General features: G+C 35.5%; 2 protein-coding genes and 1 long non-coding RNA gene across 3 annotated transcripts; all 3 read left to right on the forward strand.

Annotated features, from left to right (window-relative positions):
* The first annotated feature begins 2,852 nt into the window (after window positions 1–2,852).
* LOC127137394 (uncharacterized) lies at window positions 2,853–5,184 on the forward strand. The gene is made up of 2 exons (XM_051063861.1): window positions 2,853–3,743; window positions 5,107–5,184. Exons 1-2 carry the CDS (start codon window positions 2,853–2,855, stop codon window positions 5,182–5,184), a joined length of 969 nt encoding a protein of 322 aa, XP_050919818.1.
* A 5,132-nt stretch (window positions 5,185–10,316) lies between these two features.
* LOC127075442 (uncharacterized) lies at window positions 10,317–12,829 on the forward strand. Its single transcript, XR_007786449.1, has 2 exons — window positions 10,317–10,812; window positions 12,468–12,829. It is a non-coding gene; the product is annotated as an uncharacterized LOC127075442 (long non-coding RNA).
* A 4,055-nt stretch (window positions 12,830–16,884) lies between these two features.
* LOC127075443 (E3 ubiquitin-protein ligase RMA3) lies at window positions 16,885–18,720 on the forward strand. Its single transcript, XM_051016902.1, has 2 exons — window positions 16,885–17,085; window positions 17,674–18,720. The coding sequence occupies exon 2, from the start codon at window positions 17,700–17,702 to the stop codon at window positions 18,465–18,467; it is 768 nt and encodes a 255-aa protein (XP_050872859.1). The 5' UTR covers window positions 16,885–17,085; window positions 17,674–17,699; the 3' UTR covers window positions 18,468–18,720.
* The last annotated feature ends 3,625 nt before the right edge of the window (window positions 18,721–22,345 follow it).

Here is a 22,345-nt window from a genome sequence, read left to right on the forward strand (position 1 = left end):
GCATGACTCGAAGTGGCCGTGTATTTTCTCCTAAATACACTCCTAGGGTGTCTCCAGCACCCATAGTTGTCCCTCCTAAGGAGAAGGTTATTCCTGCTCCGACTCCGCAGGCAGGGGCATCTGTATCGGCCACTACGATCGTGACAACTGCTCCGGTGTTGACGAAGGTTATTGAAAACAATAACGCTGTCAAGGCCGAAGCATCCAAGGGTAAAGAGCCGATGGTTGAGAAAGAACAGTTTGAAGATCACAAGAAGAGTATCACCTTTGAGGAAAGTCAGGAATTCCTCAAACTGATCAAGAAGAGTGACTTCAAGATTATTGACCAGTTGAACCAAACACCCTCCAAAATATCAATTTTGTCTTTCCTTTTGAGTTCTGAGGCTCACCGCAAAGCACTGCTGAAAGTTCTAAATACCGCTCATGTGATGCAAGATATCACAGTCGATCAATTTGACGACGTGGTTGCCAATATCACCGCTAGTAGGTATTTGGGATTTAATGAAGCAGAGCTAGCTCCTGAGGGAAAGGCCCACAACAAGGCACTACATATTTCAGTCACATGTACTGACTCTCTCTTATCCTGAGTCCTTGTTGATATTGGATCTTCGCTTAACGTACTGCCAAAGTCTACGTTAAGCCAGTTACAGTTTAAGGGGCCCGAGATGAGGACCAGTGCATTAATCGTTAGAGCTTTCAACGGTTCCCGAAGGCATGTAATTGGGGAGGTCGATTTGCCTATTTGTGTTGGACCCCACCAGTTTGACATCACATTCCAAGTCATGGACATCAACCCAGCATATAGTTGTCTATTGGGTAGACCATGGATTCATGCCGCTGGGGCAGTCACTTCTACATTGCACCAGAAACTGAAATACTCGATAGACGACAAACTGGTAATTGTGTGTGGGGAAGAAGATTTGTTGGTCAGTGAACTCTCCTCTTTCAGATATGTTGAAACAGATGAGGGGATCTTTGAGGTTCTACTCCACTATCTAGAATTTGAAGATGTCAGTTCCGCCACAGCTAACAACAATCAATCATCCGCTACCATCCTATCCTCAGCAAAGAGTGACAAGCAGACATTGAAAAAAGGCCCGCTTCCCGGTTGGGGTGAGATCGCCAATGTGGCAGAAAAGCGTGACGGGTATGGTATCGGTTATGACCCGACAACATGCAAGGTGAGTCCGAAGAAAAAGCAATTCAACCCGGTGAAGTTCAGCAGTGTCGACTATCAAAGTGAGCATACCGTGGCAGTCATTGGAGAGTCTAGTGGAAACAAGCCGGGGGAACCCAACCTTGTTCTCAGATGTCCTCCATGATTCAAGCTTCCCAATTGGACGGCCACCGTGATTCCTATGGTGTACTCGGAAAAAACAACAAATAAAACCACTGATTACGACACGGCTAAAATCAACTATGAATCTGAACTTCCAATCAACCAAGCTGAAGATGATAATGAGGAAGATTGTGAATTACCAGCTGAACTAGCACGGCTCCTTGAGCACGAAGAGAAAGAGATTCAGTCATACAAATAACCAGTGGATGTCATTAACTTGGGTTCTAAAACTGACAAAAAAGAGGTAAAAGTTGGGGCATCTCTTGCCGAGCATGTACACTCCGAGTTGGTAGAATTGTTGCATGAGTATGTTGACGTTTTCGCTTGGTCATATCAAGATATGCCAGGGTTAGACACCAACATTGTTGAACATCACTTACCACTCAAGCCTGAATATCCTCCAATCAAGCAGAGGCTCAGAAGGACCAGACCCGATATGTCACTCAAGATCAAGGAAGAGGTTAAGAAGCATCTAGATGTTGGCTTCTTATCCATTTCTGAATATCCGCAGTGGGTTGCTAATATCATTCCAGTTTCATAGAAGGATGGTAAAGTCAGAATGTGTGTAGACTATCGAGACCTCAATAGAGCCATCCCAAAGGATGACTTCCCTTTGCCTCATATTGATCTGATGGTCGACAACACAACTCAATTCTCCGTCTTTTCTTTCATGGATGGGTTCTCTGGGTACAATCAGATAAAGATATCACCATACGATATAGAGAAGACAACTTTAATCACACCTTGGGGAACTTACTGCTACAAAGTCATGCCATTCGGCTTGAAGAACGCATGGGCAACATATCAGCGCGCCATGGTAACACTCTTTCACGACATGATTCATGAAGAGATTGAGGTTTATGTGGACGACATGACTGCCAAATCCAGAACTGAGGAAGATCATCTGGTAAACTTGAGAAAGTTGTTTGTCAGACTCTGAAAGTTTAAACTGCGCCTGAATCCGGCTAAATGTACTTTTGGGGTCCGATCCAGTAAACTCTTGGGTTTCATAGTCAGTCAAAAGGGTATCGAGGTTGATCCCGACAAAGTTCAAGCCATCCAAGAAATGCCAGCTCTCCGAACAGAAAAAGAAGTTCGAGGCTTCCTTGGGCGACTTAATTACATCTCTAGATTCATATCTCACCTGACGGCTACCTGCGAACCGATATTCAAATTCTTGAGAAAGAACCAATCGATTATATGGAATAATGATTGCCAAGCGGCATTCGATAAAATAAAGACGTACTTGCAAGAACCGCCAATCTTGGTACCACCAGTTGCTGGTAGGCCACTTATTATGTACCTCACAGTACTTGATGAATCCATGGGTTGCATTTTGGGTCACCACGACGACACAAGCAAGAAAGAACATGCTATTTACTATCTCAGCAAGAAATTCACTGAATGTGAGACCCGATACTCACTTTTAGAGAAGACGTGTTGTGCTTTGACTTGGGATGCTCGACGCCTGAGACAATATATGATTTGTCACACTACTTTATTGATATCCAAGATGGATCCGATAAAGTATATATTCGAAAATCCTGCTGTTACTGGTAGAATCGCCCGGTGGAAAATGTTGTTAACCGAGTACGATATACAATATGTGACCCAAAAAGCAATAAAAGGGAGTGTTATGTCTGACTATCTCGCTCACCTGCCTGTTGAAGGTTACCAACCGTTGAGGTTTGACTTTCCAGATAAAGACATCATGTTTATCAGAGACTTCACTATGCCAGGCTTCGAGGTAAGCCATGAGGAAGGCCCCAAACCAGGATCGCGATGGACGCTCGTGTTCGACGGTGCTTCCAATGCTCGAGGCCATGGTATAGGTGTTATTATCACTTCTCCAACTGGTTTCCACCTGCCCTTTACCACTAGATTATGTTTTGACTGCACTAACAACATGGCAGAATATGAAGCATGTATCTACGGTTTAGAGGCGGCAATCGATTTGAGAATCAAGATTCTTGAGGTATTCGGTGATTCAGCTCTGGTAATCAGTCAGGTGAAAGGCGATTGGGAGACTCGGGATAGCAAGTTGATACCCTACAAAGAGCATATCAGAAAACCGATACCCTATTTTGATGAAATATCCTTTCACCATATTTCTAGGGAAGAAAATCAGTTAGCCGATGCTCTAGCCACGCTGGCATCTATGTTCAAAGTCAAATGGAAGAATGAAGCACCATCCATCCAGATTGACCACTTAGATGAGCCAACACATTTTCTAGCAATTGAGGCCAATCCTGACGATAAGCCTTGGTTCTATGACATCAAAACATTTCTGGAGAAACAGCAATACCCCGAGGGTATATCCCTTATCGATAAGAAAGCTCTGAGGAGACTCTCTTCCAAGTTCTTCCTAAACGGTGATGTACTATACAAGAGGAATTATGATTCCGTACTGCTCAGATGCGTGGATAGACACGAAGCTAGTACAATCATAAAGTCCATACACGAAGGCTGCGAGGATGTACATGCGAAGGGTCCTGTTATGGCCAAGAAGATCCTCCGGGCTGGTTATTATTGGACGACAATGGAGGTCGATTGCTACAACTTTGTGAAAAGGTGCCATAAGTGCCAGATATATGGTGATAAGATCTTCGTGCCACCAACTCCATTGAATGTCCTAACTTCTCCATGGCCCTTTTCTATGTGGGGCATCGATATGATTGGGATGATATAGCCCAAATCTTCTAATGGACATCGATTCATCCTAGTCGTTATTGATTACTTCACGAAATGGGTTGAAGTTGCTTCATATGCTAATGTCACTCGACAAGTGGTTACCCGGTTTATCAAGAAAGAGATAATTTTCCGCTATGGAATACCTAGCAAGATCATCACTGATAACGCCAGTAACCTCAACAACACTATGATGAGGGAGTAGTGCGAAGAATTTAAGATCGAGCACCACAACTCTTCACCATACCGGCCCAAGATGAACGGCACCGTAGAAGCAGCTAACAAGAATATTAAAAGAATCGTCCAGAAGATGGTCAAGACATACAAGGACTGGCATGAGATGCTACCCTTTGCTCTACATGGTTACAGAACCTCAGTCCGCACATCCACTAGGTCAACTTCATACTCTCTGGTTTATGGAATGGAGGTTGTCCTACCGATCGAAGTCGAGATTCCTTCACTCAGGGTCATCATGGAAGCTGATCTTGATGAAGCTAAATGGGTTCAATCTCGGTATGACCAGCTGAATCTGATTGAAGAGAAGCGTTTGACGGTCGTCTGTCATGGTCAAGTATACCAAATACGTCTCAAACGAGCTTTTGACAAGAAGGTTCTTCCTCGTGCGTACCACGTTGGAGACCTCGTGCTCAAGAGGTATTCTGCCATTCACTCAGACCCGTGAGGCAAATGGACTCCCAACTATGAGGAACCTTTCATCGTCAAAAGGCCTTCTCAGGTGGGTCTCTAATCCTCACAATAATGGATGGGGAAGATTTGCCTTCGCTAGTGAATGCAGACATAGTCAAAAAATATTATGCCTAAAAAAGAAATGATGAAAGCCCGCTAGATTAACCTCCACAAGGTGAATCTAGGCAAAAATGGCTATCCCGATGGACCAAAAAATGATTTGTCCAGGCAAAAGTTAGGGAACACATATGAAGCTCGCTAAGCCGAAAACCCGAAAGGGAGGCTTAGGCAAAAAGGAGCATCCCGGTGGACAAAAAGAATTGAAATATCCAGGAAAACGTTAGGGATAAAGACATTGACTATGATCCTTGAGCCCATACGCTACATGCTAGATATCAGAGGGTCAAGGACCGATTCAATCACCGTCAACCGAAGCAAGGTCTTGGGATTCAGATTATATGGTAGACTAAGGTCAATGTTGTAATCAATGGAGAAAAATATACAAAAATGTTTCCCATTGCCATTTCAATTAATTTTTCTCAGTTTTCGCAACATCCTCATTAAGGGTGTCTGCATCCTTGTACTCACCATATGTACATATTCTATATCAATAAAATTCAGTTATTCCATCAAACATGTAATTCTATGTTTTGTATGCAAAATAATTGGCTTGTCTTACTCACATAATGCTTTAAAATTTCGGGGAATAATAAAAAGCTACACTAAAGAGAAACACTTTGCATTACGATTGCAACCCGATAAACCTGATAGGTGATCAATGACTCAATAGTGGTGTTACTTGGATACCTGCGACATTCAATCAGCTAGGACACCATGGGAGTTCTGGCCTTCCAGTTTTCCTTAACAGGCAAGGAATTCCGTAATGGCAGTATTGACACCCATTAAACTTCTCGGCAACCATGTTCTAATTCTCGATGACGAGTCGGAGTTCCCATCACAATAAAGATTCATCCCTACATATGACAAACAAGAAATAAAACATGCATCATAAAAAATAAGCATACATCATGCACTACATGAAGCATCTTCCCCACACCGGTGATAGGACTTCAGCCACCTGTTCCGGTAAATTTCGGGCACATAGGTATTTAATCCTCTTCTACCTTGAATACCTGAAAAGCCTCCGCAATTCTTGTATTCAGGTCCAAGAAGATTAAATAGGGGCAGCTGTTGTTCCCCTAAATTTTCCCTCCCTTTTTTCCTAATCCTTCCATCCAACCATATGACTAGAGATCACTTGCATACATTCATAATTCATCCACATGCATCATTCCTCATGGATTCAGAAGGAACTTGGGCTTGTAAAGCTAGGGTTTGTATGGATATCAAAGCCCAAAGGCATGATCTATTCATATCATCAGCATGGGGGATGTGAAACCCTAATGGTGGTGGTGAAGTTTTGGTTTCAACAAAGGTGTGCCCAGACAATCTATGGCCTTCAAAGCCCTAATTCCTCAAGGCATGACTTCATTGGGCTTCCCCAGGCCTTATCCTGGTCTCCAAAGCCCTAATCAGAAGATGGTGAATCATATGAACTTGGTGGCTCCATTGTGCATTCATGACCCTTCAATCTTCACCCTTTGTCATTTTGCTTGGCCTAACCTTTCTTGGAGCATTGGTCTTGGTCCAAAGTCAATGGTTCTATTCATATGGTTGTGGATATATCTTTGGTCCTGGTCATCTGAACAACCAAACTTCTTGTATTTCAAGCCCCATGGATACTATATCAAAACCCTAACCTTATGGTCTCATTTCAGGGCTTTGTTCATAAACATCATCAGTCAAGTTATTTTCTTTTCAAAAGTCAAACATCCAACTCATTAATAAACCAATTGTAAAACTAATTTCAATCACTTTTCAAACCATTCCAATTCATTCCATGTCATTTTAAACCATTATATATGATTCTATACTAGAAAATACAAAATTTGACATGTTTGACCAATTGTTGACTTTGGTCAACACTGTTGACTTTTTGGTCAACTTTGACCAAAGTCAACCCATGACCCTAATGCCCTAAATTTTCACCCTAATCATCAATCCATTGTCCATTAACAAGAAAAACACAAAAAAATGAATGTTTGCAAATTTGTTGACTTTGGTCAATAGTTGACTTTTTGGTCAACTTGACCAAAGTCAACCCTAGGTCTTTGGTCATCCCTAATCACTAAATGGCTGGTCCTTAACCTCATGCCTTTCTCCATGCCCATGTTATCCTTGGTTTAACCATTTGTGCTTGGTTTCTTCACTTTAATGCCAACTTGGTCATGCCTTAGAAATTTGGAGTTTCTTGTCTTGCCAATTCACTTCCATCCTAATGTAATGCCCAACTTGCACAGACCGAAGTCCCAACCAACATAAAAGTCAAGCCTTGAAATTTTTCCAACATGCCTTGAATTAAAATCACAAGTGCTGTCAATGGCCAAACCAAAAACTTGTTGTGAAAGTACATCCTTTTTCATCCATGAAGCATGCCAAGACATGGTATGAATTAGCTATGCATACAATGTAAACCAAAACCAGCACATCCAACAGTTTGTCTGCAAAAGAACCAACCTGCATTAGGCCAAAAGCTAGTTAATCTAATAGGGCTTAGGACCAAGATAAAGTGAGAAAAAATAGACCAAGGTTGAATACATGAACAAGATGTGCTGCAGAATTGAGCAACATAGAGAGCAAGGAACATCAATCTGGTTACACCATGAGGTAAGTTGTGACCTGCTACCAACACCATCAATCTAACACCATGTACCACACAAAACCATGGAAACGCTTGTTGAGGACTAGTGAATGAAGATTGCAGCTTGGATCCTACAGAAACAGACCAACATGACCACAAACTCAGTCATGACATGTCAAAACCACCAATTCACAGTGCATCACAAACCAACCTGCAATGTACCAGTTGCAGCTAAAGCATCATTGCGCAATGGCCTTACAAAACCAAACCACCATGATCCTCATACTTGCCACCCTCAAGCACCTGCTGCAGAACCAATGCATGAACAATAAGCCAGCATAAGCCTTGAGCAACAAAAGATCCACCCTGGTTTAGCCATGACACCAAAGAAGACAAATGCATTCCAAGTTGTAAGTCCACTGCAACTGGCATGTAAGCAAGACAGAGTATCCAAGGACTTGTTTTCCACACTAAATGCTACAACATAAGCCCTGAGACATAACCAGATTGGTAAATAGTTGTGAGTCTACCAACCTGCTAGAAGAAGCCATCAAACAAAATCAGAATACCACAAGCTAAAGGCTAGGGCATTATTTAAACCAAAGACAAATATGCTTATTTAAACCAGACTAGGAATGACATACTAGTTTAGAAACTAAAGAAGACTTTTTATGGTTTAAAGCAGTCTCCATGGCAATAATACAACTGCTTTGATTCATACATGCTTCATATTAGATATAGAAAATTTGAGTATGCTTATTGTGGTTATGTTAGAAGTTTTAATGATGGCTCTTTTATTTTCCTTATATTGTACGTAAAAGATATCTTAAATGTTGCTAATCATTTACATGATGTAAATGAACTGAAAATCGTATTGAAAAGGAGTTTGACATGAAAAACATAAGTGCTTCTAAGAAGATCTTGTGGAACCTTATTTTGTAGTTTACTTCTAGGTGACATGCCTCTAATAAGGACAATAACTTTTGATAATGACAACTAGTCCTTAATGACAAGTCAAGCATATTGTTAGAACAAGATTTTGGTTCTGCAATATATCTCTAAGTTTTGATGATAACAAAGAATGAAACAATTTGGTACCCTAATAGATTTCTCTAAGAGTGCAGGTTTCTAAGGAAAAATAAATCTGATGAGAATAATATCTGACAACTAACGAAGTTCAGAAAAGAAGATCCAAAAATGAAGATATCATATCTAGCTCTGAACAAGAACTCTTCTAAAGAATTACACATAATTTGTCATTGAAGTTTACATTTGAAGACTCTGAAAAATGTACATTTGAAGACTCTCAAGACTCTACATCTGAAGACTCTGAAAACTTTACATCAGAAGACACTCTATCTGAAGAATAGTTAAGTTAACACCGAAGACTACTTATCAAACAACTATCTGAAAAATACAAGCTCTGCTCAACGACTCTAAACTCTGCTCACTCTAATTCACGCCCAACAAATCATCTGACTCATCAAAATCAGAAACTTAATCAAGAAGTATTCTAAGTATGGTATGAATCTATATAAGGACAATATTGATTACACTTCAAGACTGCTATGGAAAGGACAAGAAAATTAATGTCATTAAGCCCCATAATTGGCAAGATATCTCCATCAATTTTCTCTCCAACGGTATCATCTCCGAGATCTATATAAAGGCCTCACAATCATCATACCAAGATACGAAGAAATTACACAAGAATTCTATAATACACCTTGAACCAAATACTAAATACTTGTTATTGTAAAATTCAGTAATCACATAAGAGTTGTTGCGCATAGTGTGATCATTGATCATATGTTCTTAATTATGTTCATACTGCTTGTCTATAAGCACTAAACACACACTTGTAATTCTCTATAGTTGTTGTGGTTCCTCAAGTGACTTTTGAAGTCTGTAGACTTGAGAGGGCTAAGAGATTGCTGAACTCTTAGACGATTGTTGTAATCTTTCAAGATCATTGGATTAAGTCCTTATTAAAGGCGAAATCACCTTGGTCGGGTGGACTGGAGTAGCTTTGATTTTCAAGTGAACCAGGATAAATTTCTTGTGTTGTATGTTTTTACTTTCGTGTATGTGGTGTTGCAAAAGTTTTTATTTACTGTGAAAACAATTCAAATCCCCCTTTCTTGTTTTTCCCATTTTAATCATGTCATGTAAAACTAGAATTTAATTTTGCAAATAAATGATTCCCTTAAGAGTTGTTTGTATTGTGGTAGAAAGGAAACATTTATGGTATCATAAATTATTTACCTATTTTTTCGGGTTTTAGAATGAGAGATTTTGACCTAAGGGAATCATTTATGGTACCGTGACATAATATCAATCTAGTTCATATTAAATGATTAAGTGACTTTTAATCACTTAATTGAATAAAATCCTAAGGGATCATGTAAAGGATAGTATAGGTCAATTATGGCTAAGAAAGCACTCATGAATCAATAATAGGCAATGGTCATCAATTATGGGTCATGAATTTATTAATTAGAGGTAAAGCACAAAAGAGAAATAAGATAAAAAAACCCTATTTTTTCTACATGACTTAATAACTAAAAATTTCAATCAAACATTACTCTAAAAAAATTTAGGCTAAAGTTTAATCAACTCATTTCTTAAAGATATCCTAAATAAAAATAAAAGGAACACACGATGGGAAAAATAAGTAAGTTAATGGGCCTTGTAGAGAGGTGCAAACTGGAACCAGAGGGTGTGACCATGGTAATGTGCTATGAGATAACAATCAGAAGCCCATTGCTCTTGTCTTTTGTTTCAGCAAAAAAAGTGTGGTGAATAGAATTTATAGGGGGCGTGCAAGTAAAAGGCTTACCGGGGTTAAGCCAAAGCCCAATTGAAACTCAAAATGAAGAAAAATGAGATTAGAGGTTTTCATTCTCACGTCTCACCTTCAACGTCATCTTTCTCTTTCTTTCTTTCTCTCTTTCTCTCTCTCTCTCTCTCTCTATATATATATATATATATATATATATATATATATATCACGGGCGGAAATCGCTTAAGCCACGCTGGCAATTTCCCCAGCAACGATGGAGCTCCAATCACGAAGAAACCACCACCCTCTTCTTCCTCTTCTCATCCTCTTTCCAACCTCAACCATCATTATCTCTAACGCCTAATAAAATACACAAAATCTCAACCTAAAGTAAACCCTAATTTCATGGAAAACCCAAATTAAACACTACTAGATTATTGATTCTAGCAATAGTCATGGGGAAATGAGTCATAGTAATAAGAGGGGCAAGACTCTATGAAGAAATTGGTGAAAAGAAGGATGAAGACCCTACCAACGCAACAAAGGATTGTTTCGGTCAAGTGTTGAAACGCAGAAGCTGATGAACAAGAAACCCTGAGAAGCAAATAAATCTAGGTAATAAATCCTTTTGAAACCTTTTTCTCTTTAATTCTTAATATTCTGCTTCCTTCTTCTTCCTTCTCGATTCTTCTTCTTTTTCAATTTTTTGGTGACGTTGTTGTGATGTTATTGTGTAGATTAGGAATATGTATTGTAGATATTCTTATAAGAATTAGAGTTTTGTAGAGTAGTATCAGTGGTGAGATTGAAGGGGATGAGTGGTTGAGATCCGCTTGCTCAGACCCTAATAGTGGCTCTGATTAGTGTGGTTTGTTGAGATCTTTAGTGATGGTGAGTTGAGGGAGGTGAATTGAAGAGATAATTCTACAAATTTTTGGTCAGGATCAAATATTGTTCCATTGATAAAGAATTAGAGGGGTTTTATAGGTGGGGGTAAAGGGATTTTTTTGAGGGAATTGTGGTTAGAGTTAGTTAGGGATGAGTGAGATTTGGAGGGATAGTTGGTTAATGCAGTTAGGGATGGATGAATTAACAAGGGCTAGGATGATTCAAAAGTTTGTTATGAATTGTGTTAGTTGAAAAAGAGAGAGATTGTGTTTCTTTTACATTGAAATTAATGGAAAAACTGAAGCATATGTGTGTTAGTTTAGGAGGAAAATTGAGTGGATTGTGAGGGAAATGCGTGTTAATTTGAGTTGAGTTAGAGGGAAATGGAATGTAACAAGTTCAGGTAGGTTGTTAGGCTTGGGAAGTTAGTGCAATTTGAGATTTTTGAGGTTGTTTAAGAGGTTTAGAAGTAGTTAGGGAATTTGAATTAGTTATGATGGTTTAGAATTTTGTTAGTTTATTAGAGGGAAGTTATGGTTTAAAACTCTATCAAGAACTGTTATAATGTAACTTGATTGAACATGTGAGATTTGTGGAATTGTGATATGGTTGGTTTGATATTAGGATATGAGTATGAATTATGAGCATGGCTTGGTTTTGTATTTGTCTTTGTCTTGAATGTGAAGTGGATTTTAGAGATATGAACATGTGATATGGTAGAATTTTAATTTGGAACTTGATGTAGGTTTGAATGTTATGTATGTGAATTGAATTGGGTTTGAGATTTGAAATGTGAACATGTGTCATGAGCATGATATGATTTTGTAATGCGTTTGGGATTGTTTCATGTATTTGTGTTGATTTATGAGTTGGTTTGGATGTATTTGAAATAGCTAGGACTTAAATGCTTAGACTTTCTCTTTGGATGAAACAACATTGCCTAATATTCTCCTGCATTGTTGGAATTTAATGCATGGAGTTCTGAATGTATGTTTTTTTATGTGGATGTGCATGATAGTGAACTTAATTCCTTGCTATGGTCTTTTCTTGAGTTGTATTTGAAAGGCCTGAATTGCATTGTTATTATTCAAGCAGTTGGTCTATGTTCGCAATCCAATTTGATCTTATATCTCATATGAATGAAGCCTCTCTTGAACTTGGGTGATTATTGTATGTGTTTGTATATGGTTGCACTTGTGTTGCATTTAAAATGAATGGAGTGGGGCTCATTTAGCTGTATTGGTTGAATTGCATTTCATTGGTATGTATGGAATTGCACTGAACTATTTTGAAATGCTTCATGAAATGCATAACCTGGATTTATTGTGGCATGAATTGTCTTGGTTGTACTAAAGTTGTTTTGAGGTTAAATGGTTTTGTAGGTTGGCTAAATGGTCATGAAGTCGTGATTTTAGAGATTGCTTGATCATGAAGAAAAATGATGGCCTTTAAAAAATACAATGGGAGTGAGTTGAAGACAGTGAGATGAAAGTTACTGTAAGTCATGGTCCAATATTTAGGGTCAATGGTCAAGCTTTGGTCAATTGTTTGAGCAGAAGTCAACAACTGACTTTTGGTCAACTGTGGGTCAAAACTTGGATTTTTCACGTATCAATTTTGTAATGTTTTTTCTTGTAATTTGGTACATTTGAATGGATTTTGGCAATATGAATGTAATGTTGAATTTTCAATGTAGTATTGATTTGCATTTTAAGAAACAAAGCTCCTTTGTATTCTCCCTCCATTTTTTTTGCTATTTGAAAGCAATGCTTTGAATTTTGAATTTCCATGTATCAATACATCACTTGGGAATGTTCCAAATGTATAAGTATGAAATCAAAATGACTTGGCTCAACATGAGTCAACTTTCCATGGTTGACTTTGTGGATTAAAAGTCAATTATGGTAATGAATGACTTCTATCTTTCTTTTTCCATAATATGAACACCAAAATTAGCCATGGTTCAATCTTGAAATGGGGATTCTAAGGATTAGATCAAAAGTCAACTTTCATAGTTGAATTTGACCAAAAAGTCTATTGCAATATAGTAGTTTGTTCCAAAAGTAGACATCAAAAAAGCCCTAATCTATGGAGATTAATAGCATCTTTTTGCATGATTCAAGTATCTTGTACTATATGGAGAATCAATAAATCATTTGATCAAATCACCCATATCCAAATGTTGATACATCCAGTTGAATTACATAGTTAAAGTCCAAGCATTATGGACCATATGCAAATGAATGATGAAAATGAATGGTTGTATGCATATGGATGAATGATCTTTACTAAAGTGAGTGATTGGGGTAAATGCATGCAAATAAATCCAAGAAGTTATAAGTCAGATAAATAAATGAATGGTATGGGCAATTTGGAGTATATAGCAAAGGATATTCTTGTAAAAGTGCATGGCTAAACCACACACACGCGAAAATATTTTTAAACTAGTTTTTTCTCAGGAAACCTTTTTCAAAAATGTGTTGAAGTCATGCCAGATGAGTTAGAAGCTGTCTGAATAGCTCTGGGTAAATTTTTGTCTTTGTCAATCGATTGACACATTGAACCAATCGATTGGTTCAGTTCAAAAATTAGTCTCGAGCGATTAAGACATCATCTTAATGAGGTACAATGACTATATAGCTTTTATTTCCATTTTAACCTGGTAACCGATTAAAATCCAGGTAACCAATCGATTGGTATATGGTGTTAATCGGTTGACAAGTCATAAAATGCCTTTAAAACTATTTCCTTTTTGAGCCAACCTCTAACTTATAAATAGAGGTCCCTTCCCTCATTTCAAATAATTTAGAATCATGTTTCATTTCACATTTCTCACTCTCTCTAAACTTTTCTTTTGTTTACTTCTCTCACTAAGAATTTAGCCAAAATGTTTTTCAAGAAAGTCTTTTTGCAAGTGAGGAAGTTGTAATTCTTGAAGAACAAATTTTTAAGTTCACCAAGGAACTTTTGTTTATACATTGGTTGAATATTTTATCCAATCAAGGACTATTTGTTTGGGGTCAAAGCTAAAACCATAAAAAGCATAGGTTTGGGATCTATGTGATCAAGTCTCTTGTTTAGGTTAGAGAGCAATTCATGCTAAAATCTCATAGGTTCTTGGTTCCTCGTGGTGAAACCAATATTAGGTTAAAGCTTAGCTCGATACTAAAAGCTTGTTTAGGCTAGAGATCATTAGAAGTTATGTATATGTCAAAGGTTCCTTATGTTAGTGTTTTTGGTTGTTTAATGCATGATATTGTATGTACTAGACTAGATTTGGCATAAGCTAAAACACAGGCTTGTAAGTTTATGTCGAAACCAGGCGAGTGTCATTGGGAATTAGTCAAAGGGGTTTTCATGCACTTGAAAGGTATGACAAGTTATGGTATCATGTTTAGAAGTGAACAGTGTGATCCTTCAATTGTAGGATGTGTTGATTAAGATTTTATTGGTGATATGGATGATATGAGGTTTACAATAGGGTATGTATTTACTTTAGAGGGAGGACATATTTGTTGAAAATTATCTATTCAATCCATAGTGGTCATGTCGACAATTGAAGTAGAATACATGGTGATAGGCATGGCTTAAAAGATTGGTGAAAGAATTGAGTGTTAAGCAAAGTGGAATTCAGTTGCATTGTGATAGTCAAAGTGCCATGTATTTGACAAACAATCGGGTTTATCATTCCAAGACCAAACATATTGATGTGAGGTTTCATAAGATCAGAAAGTTACTTACATCTGGAGAAATATTATTTGAAAATGTTCATACTTCAGATAATACAATTGATATGTTGACCAAAATAGTATCAGTGACAAGTTCATACGTTGTTTGGACTTGCTATATGTTTCTTACTGTTAAGCAAGAGATGTACTTTTCCAATTATCATGATATGATCTTCTTGTATGAAATCTTTATAGGAGTTTGATATTTGTCAAGATGGAGATTATTGAATATGACTCATACTATGTGTAAACTTTAAACGAATCTTAGGTTCAACTGTTTGTTGTGGGTAGACAATTTGGAGGTGTGGGACTTCGGAAATATTATTGTAAATTAATCATATATATATATATATATATATATATATATATATATATATATATATATATATATATATATATATATATATATATATATATATATATATATATATATATATATATATATATATATATATATATATATATATATATATATATATATATATATATATATATATATATATATATATATATATATATATATATATATATATATATTTGTAATACTATAACTTTAATTCACCTTAATTGTTGACCAGACTTTAAAGAAATTATAATTGCTTCGTAATCTATAAAAAAAATATCATTTGTTGAACTACATTTATTATTGATTGAGTTTATTATCTATAAGAAAAATATGATTTGTTGAACTACATTTATTATTGATTGAGTTCATTATCTATTATCTTTTATTTTCGTCTTTCTTTAAGCTTTGTTATACTAATTGTTGTTTTAACATGATTTTTTTTAGAGAGGGTGTGATCTTGGATCTAGATGAGTTGATCTTGAGTGTCCACTCGAGACATAGGAGTTGTATATGAAAGTGTATCAAAGTAGGTAAAATATAAAATACTTAAAATTGTTTTTAGAAAAAAGTAAGAAATTATTTAAATATATTTTTCTTTTACCATTGTATACTTACTACTATAAGGTTTGCACTATCAAAGGATGATGATTCCATTCATAAGTTGAGTTCTAGTTTTTCAATGTAAATTTATTTGTTCTTTTCTATGAGTAGTATAGATGAGTTGAATCTATGTAACCATGACTCATAGATTTTGTCGGTTTGTCTCCCGGCTGGTTTTGGAAACATTGATGTTCTAGAAGGTGCACGCGTTATACGTTGCCTCTAAGACGGGATAAACATAAAAACTAAAAATATGTTAATCAAAAGTATTAAAAATAACATACTTAGGGCCTTTGGAATCTATTCTCAATTTTAATTTTTAAAATCTGTTTTATAAAATCTATTTTATAAATTTATTTTTGAAAAAAATAAATAAAAAGAATTCATTTGATAATTCAATTTTTGAAAACTGTTTTAAAAATTAAAAAGTAAAAAAATATGTTTGATAATATAGTTTGTAAAAACTGTTTTTTTAAATAGAATATAGTTAGTTTGATAATCTATATTTTAAAAAATCTGTTTTACTAAATGAAAATAATTGTGATATAATTTTTGAAAATATAAAAATTCAGCTAATATATATTTAAGTAATTAAAATATTTTTAATAATTAATGATAAAATACAATTCACTTATTGTATAAAATTATATTTGAGTGTTGGTTTGAATATATATATATATATATATATATATATATATATATATATATATATATATATATATATATATATATATATATATATATATATATATATATATATATATATATATATATATATATATAATTCATTTAATATATAAAAATATACAATTCACTTAATGATGATTAATTAGAGAGAGAATAATTGAGAGTGAAAATTTTAATTTTCATTAACAATGAGGATTAATAATAGATAATGTTTTTTTTCCAATTTATCTTAATTGAAAATTGAAAAGTAAAATTGAAAATTGAAAATCAAAATATATTTTGATAGTTTCAGTTTTTTAGATTTTAAAATACTGAATTTTAAAAATATTTTTAGAAATAGTTTTGAGAAACAAATGTATCGAAGAAGTTTTTTGTTTTTGAATTTTTAAAGATTATAAAACTTTTTTTAAAACTCCCTTACTCTTTTAACGACCTAATTAATTAAATATATACATGTGGTGGCACCAACCCATTTTCACTCTGTTCGTTTCCTTAACAACACAATCTTCTTCTTCTTCATCCTCAATTTACTTTCCTCCATTGCGCTCTTCTCAATCCAATTCTCTCCCACCTTTCTACTTTTTTCCTTTTCTCTTCCTTTCAAGCTAAGCTAACGTCTTAATTTCTTTATTTCCAAAGGTATGCTTATTTTATTTCATCTTATGTCTTTTCCGATCAAATTCCATTTTTCACATGCCTATTGGGGTCTTATTTCTCTTGATGATCCTCCATAAAATTGTTTGCATGCATTGGTTTTTCATTAAGGTTCCTCTGAATTAGCCTGGATTTTAAATCTAGAATTAACGATGAATAATTGTGAAAATAAATATGTGTTGACTTTTTTTCTTAATTTATCGGTTCCATTTGGAATCATCAACTTTATTTGTTGATCAATGATGATTCTTAGGTATATGGTTATTGCTTCTGTTAGGAAATGATCCATAACCATAGAAATTTGATCTATGGTGTAGATTCCATGTTGTAAATTATTTTAGAGACCTTGTATGTATGCATAAAAGTTTTCATATCTTAAGAAATCAACATGGCAAATTATCTGTTTATATGATATATGGACTTACTTTTCAATATCATTAGTTTTTCTTCTTCTTTATATTTGCAATAGAATCATCATAAATGCTGTAGCTTGTGTCATCTGAATACCTGATCTTATCGATTCTACTTCTAAAACTAATTGCAGCTTTCTGAAATTTGTAAAATCTATAACAGGGTATATTTCTGTAGTAGAAAATTCAATGGAATCTACATGCTTTGGTTCTAATGTGAAAGTCTCACTAAAGCAAAAATGTAAATCTACTACAGAAGAAGAAGAAGAAGAGAGAACAATATCTAGTGGTGAAAATGGTTGCTTTGATTGTAATATTTGCTTGGAATCAGCAAATGATCTTGTGGTTACACTTTGTGGTCATCTCTATTGCTGGCCATGTATATATAAATGGCTTAATGTCCAAAACTCTTCCGTTGAACCAGATAAGCAGCCTACATGCCCTGTTTGTAAAGCTGTCATCTCGCATACTTCATTAGTCCCTCTTTACGGTCGTGGAAAATCAGATTCAGAAACCGGGTCGAATAAACTTCAGGTGGGTTTGGTTATACCTCATCGACCACCTCCGTACAACTTGAATGCTATGTTAACGTCTAATCGGCCATCAAATTTGCATCACGGGGAGCAGCAGCAGCTCCATCCGAATTATTTCCATACACAATCACGGCCGATCCATTATCATCAGCATTACATCCCTCACCTTTATGAAGGTTATGGTGGCAATGGATTACCTTATCATGGTGGTGCTGCTAGTTTTGTGAATACTGTGATTGGTATGTTTGGGGATATGGTGTTGACAAGGGTTTTTGGTGTGTCTGATGCGAATTTGGTTACTTACTCTCACAATGGAAGTACCAGTCCTAGAATGAGGAGGCAGGAGATGCAGATTGACAAGTCTCTAAACAGAGTTTCAATCTTTCTTCTTTGCTGTTTCATTTTGTGTCTTCTCTTGTTTTGAACATGTTGTTGTATTTCAGATTGTATAGGCCCTTATCATGTGCAGTCCTGAATATGGCTGTCCTTTGGGATCTACTATAGATTGTGTGTTTATATAGATAGTAAGTTTTAGTACAGTATATGATGTGTATCATATGTTGTTGATCTGTTTCTCTTTGGATAATTATCACACATGCGTGTAACTAAATCAAAGTTTAGGTTCCTGATTTAAAGAAAATGTCATTCCAGACACACCCTAAATTTCTAAAACATTACATATATTGTCAATTTAACGTTTCCTTTACATATTCAAAGTGATATTGGAGGTATGACAAAGGGACGAATTGAAATTTGTGTTGCAGTTGTTATTGAAATGTGGATAGATTACTCTAGGCATGTGCCAAAGCCTCTTACATTACTTCAACTTATTGGTACTGTATCATGTGAATTTCTACAAATGCCCATTGTTTTCATGTGAATTTCTACAAATGTCCATTGTTTTCAGAGATGAATCTCCGGACACATCTCAACACACACTCAAGTAAGATCATTCAGAGTGACGTCCTATTGTTTGGTTTATTTTATTTCGGAGATGTATCTCTGAAAAAATTTCCGTAATTATATTTTCGTAAAAAATTGTCCGTAATTATATTTTCGTAAGACATAAACATCACTATCAGATCCAAAAACATCTAAAAACATGTAATTTTCCAAATTAAAAGTAAGATTTATAAAATAAAATTTAGATTACATAAATGAGTTCGATATCCAGGTGGTCATTTCAATATCTTTAGAATATCTTCGATCGATTTTGAAATGGTCGCTTCCAACTCGAGCAGAACTTTTGTTTCGAAACAGAAAAACGTATTCCACATATCTCTTACATCCGCTTGCGTCTTTAGCTCAAATTTATTAAACTCAAACTTCCTTTTGTTGTCAATCAACGGTGAACGATACTCGAGTTTCACAATCTTTCAATTGTCTTCGTAAGGTAAGAGATAATGAATTTCGTATTTGATATCTTCGAGGGAGGTGATGTCATTGAGTTTGAACATGCACCCAAGTGTAGAGCTGGTGAACGAGACATTATCAGCTTGTTTAACGCTCGGGTCTAATGAAAACAATTACAACATAACAACATATACACGCTACTGCTGAAGACAGAATTGAAAATCAAACTCGGACGCTAAGAGAGTACTTGAGAAGAATACTGAGTGAGAAGAGCGAGTTCGGAAGCCCTAACCAGAAAGAGAAATCGAGCGATTGAGAAGCTTTGTGGAATGAATTGAATTTTTGTTATATAGTAAACTTCTGATCTATAAAATTGTGTAGATGGCCATCTCTATCTAGGAAACTGATATCCAGTAAACACATGGTTGCAAGAAAATAAAAATCGTCAAACAAAGCTAGATACCAAAATCAAAAAAGGATCATGAACAAACTTCAGTTATGGCTGCAAAAACAAGCAAACAAAGTTAGTTATTAAAATAGAAATAGGAATAGATATAGATAAGGAAAAAGTTGGAAGGGGCGGTGGTATATAGGGTGGAGAAATGGGTGGCGACGAATTTAGGATTTATGGGCGAAAACAGATGAAATATGTGAGAGAGAGAGAGATATGTGGTAAATGAAAAGTAAGTGTGAAGAGAGATAAGAGATAATTTGAAATTGCAATGAAGGATCTTTACCTGAAATTTTATCTTTTGTTGCTCCCTATGATGTGATGAGCCAAAAGAATGAAGATTTTGAATGAAAAAATGGATTGAAAATATAGGGTTTTTTGGTGAAGGATTGGTTGAAAACCAATTATAGAAATAATGATTGTGTGATTGTTCAGATACTTATTTTATCAGATATTTTCGGAGATGCATCTCCGGAAATATTTTACATACAAAAGAGATAGAAAATTACAAAATTTCATTCATAATTTCTAAGATGAATCTTCGAAATTTCTACTAAACTAGTAATTAAATAAGGTATTTCTTAAAATGTTCCGGAGATGCATCTCTGAAATAAAAATAATCCAACTTGTAGAGCGTCTCTCAGAATGACATTTGTTGAGTATGTAAGAGGTGCATCCGGAGATGCATCTCTGAAAACAGTGAACATTTTTAGAAATTCGTGTGTTGCAATAGAAACATATATGGTGCGTTAAGAAATGCTTTTGTTATTCTTGGGTGGAAATGAGCCATTAAATCTCAAACTCATTGTGATTTATTTTATTTTATTTTTATTTTTATTTTTTATTACAATGAAGGCATAAGCCCAAAGAAACAAAACTACACTACTCCCCATAGAAAAACAGTCTCAATAACATATTTGTGAAGAGTCTTCTTGAGAAAATCCGGAACATCTTCTCTGAACACTCTCGATTGCATATTTTTTAAATCAGCTTTTGCTCATAAATCCGCACATATGTTTGCTTCTCTATACGAATGGAACACTTTAACTTTCTCGAGTAACATCATGCATTTCAGAATTTGTTGAATCAAATCATAACCTTCTTTATATCTTATTGTTCCCAATTGTATGACTTTAGCAACTGGCTTCGAATCCACATAGCTCAACTTTCTTATAATCAAGACTACGTGTTAGTCTTAAACCTTTTAAGACTTTCCATATCTCAGCTCGAAACGCATTACACCTTCCCACATTTTTTAAGAAGCCACCTTTACACTCCCTATTATTGTCTAGAATAATACTCCACATCCTGCTCATTTACTCATAATACTAGATCCATCGATATTTACTTTGACCCATTCATCCTTTGGAGCTTTCCATTCTACTAAGGTTGGTGTTCTCTCTCCATTCATAACCACCTATTATCTAGCGCAACATCATACTCGCACATAGCTGCTCAGACAAAATGGTCTTTTGTAATGATCCTGGAGGTGTTGCACCACTACCACAAACTATAGCATCTTCCTGATCAATACTTACTCTAATTACTGCTCTGCCTCAAGTTCAACATAATCCAATCATTGAGCTCCATGATACTCCTTTCGTCTCACAAAGAGTGATCCAGTTGACCATTTCACACACATTAAAAAAAAAAGAATAATTAAAAGAGAGAGAATGATATGTTTACTAAAGTACACTTATCATGTATTGGGAATGATAAAAATAATGTAAAATTGAAAATATATACATTGGAAATAGGAATGGATCATTCATTTTGGAACACTCTTTTATTTCAAATTGATCACTCATCGTGGAACGGAGAGAGTAAAGAAATCACTTTTTTTATTATAAAAACTCTATCACTCAAAAGTTGTCTAGCTTTACGGCAGTCTTTGAATAGAGTAGACTCGCACACATTCCCACACAAATTACACTCAGCTCCACTCAACAACCAACTCAAAAGCTGCCTAACTTTACGACAGTCCTTGAATAGAGTAGACTCGCACACTTTCCCACACAAATTACACTCGGCTCCACCCAACAGCCAGACAAACATCTTCATGCTATCTAGCTTTACGACAGTCCTTGAATAGAGTAGACTCGCACACATTCCCACACAAATTACACTCGGCTCCACCCAATAGCAAAACAAAAGTCTTCATCCTCCAAACAAAAGTCTTCCTCCTATCTTGAATTTTGAGATTCCTTATTCTCCTCCAGACATCATTACTGTTTTACAGATAACTGTTATTTCCATAACTGAGTGATTGTACATAGAGTCTTTCAAATGTAACTAGTTAATGTTCTAAAGAACTCATTTGCAGAATGTTATGTGAGAGAATGAGAAAAGAGAAGCAGTGTATTCAGAACATGGCACCACTATTAGTTATTACCTCTTCCAAGTAAGAACTAAAGACAAATTTCAACATGATTCACTCCCTAAAATATTTTAAAGGTCTGATTTGTATTTCTCAACTATTATTAGTATTTGTTTTAGAA

The sequence above is a fragment of the Lathyrus oleraceus genome, chromosome 4 (genome assembly GCF_024323335.1).
Source record: "Lathyrus oleraceus cultivar Zhongwan6 chromosome 4, CAAS_Psat_ZW6_1.0, whole genome shotgun sequence".
In the NCBI taxonomy this organism is placed as follows: Eukaryota; Viridiplantae; Streptophyta; class Magnoliopsida; order Fabales; family Fabaceae; genus Lathyrus; species Lathyrus oleraceus.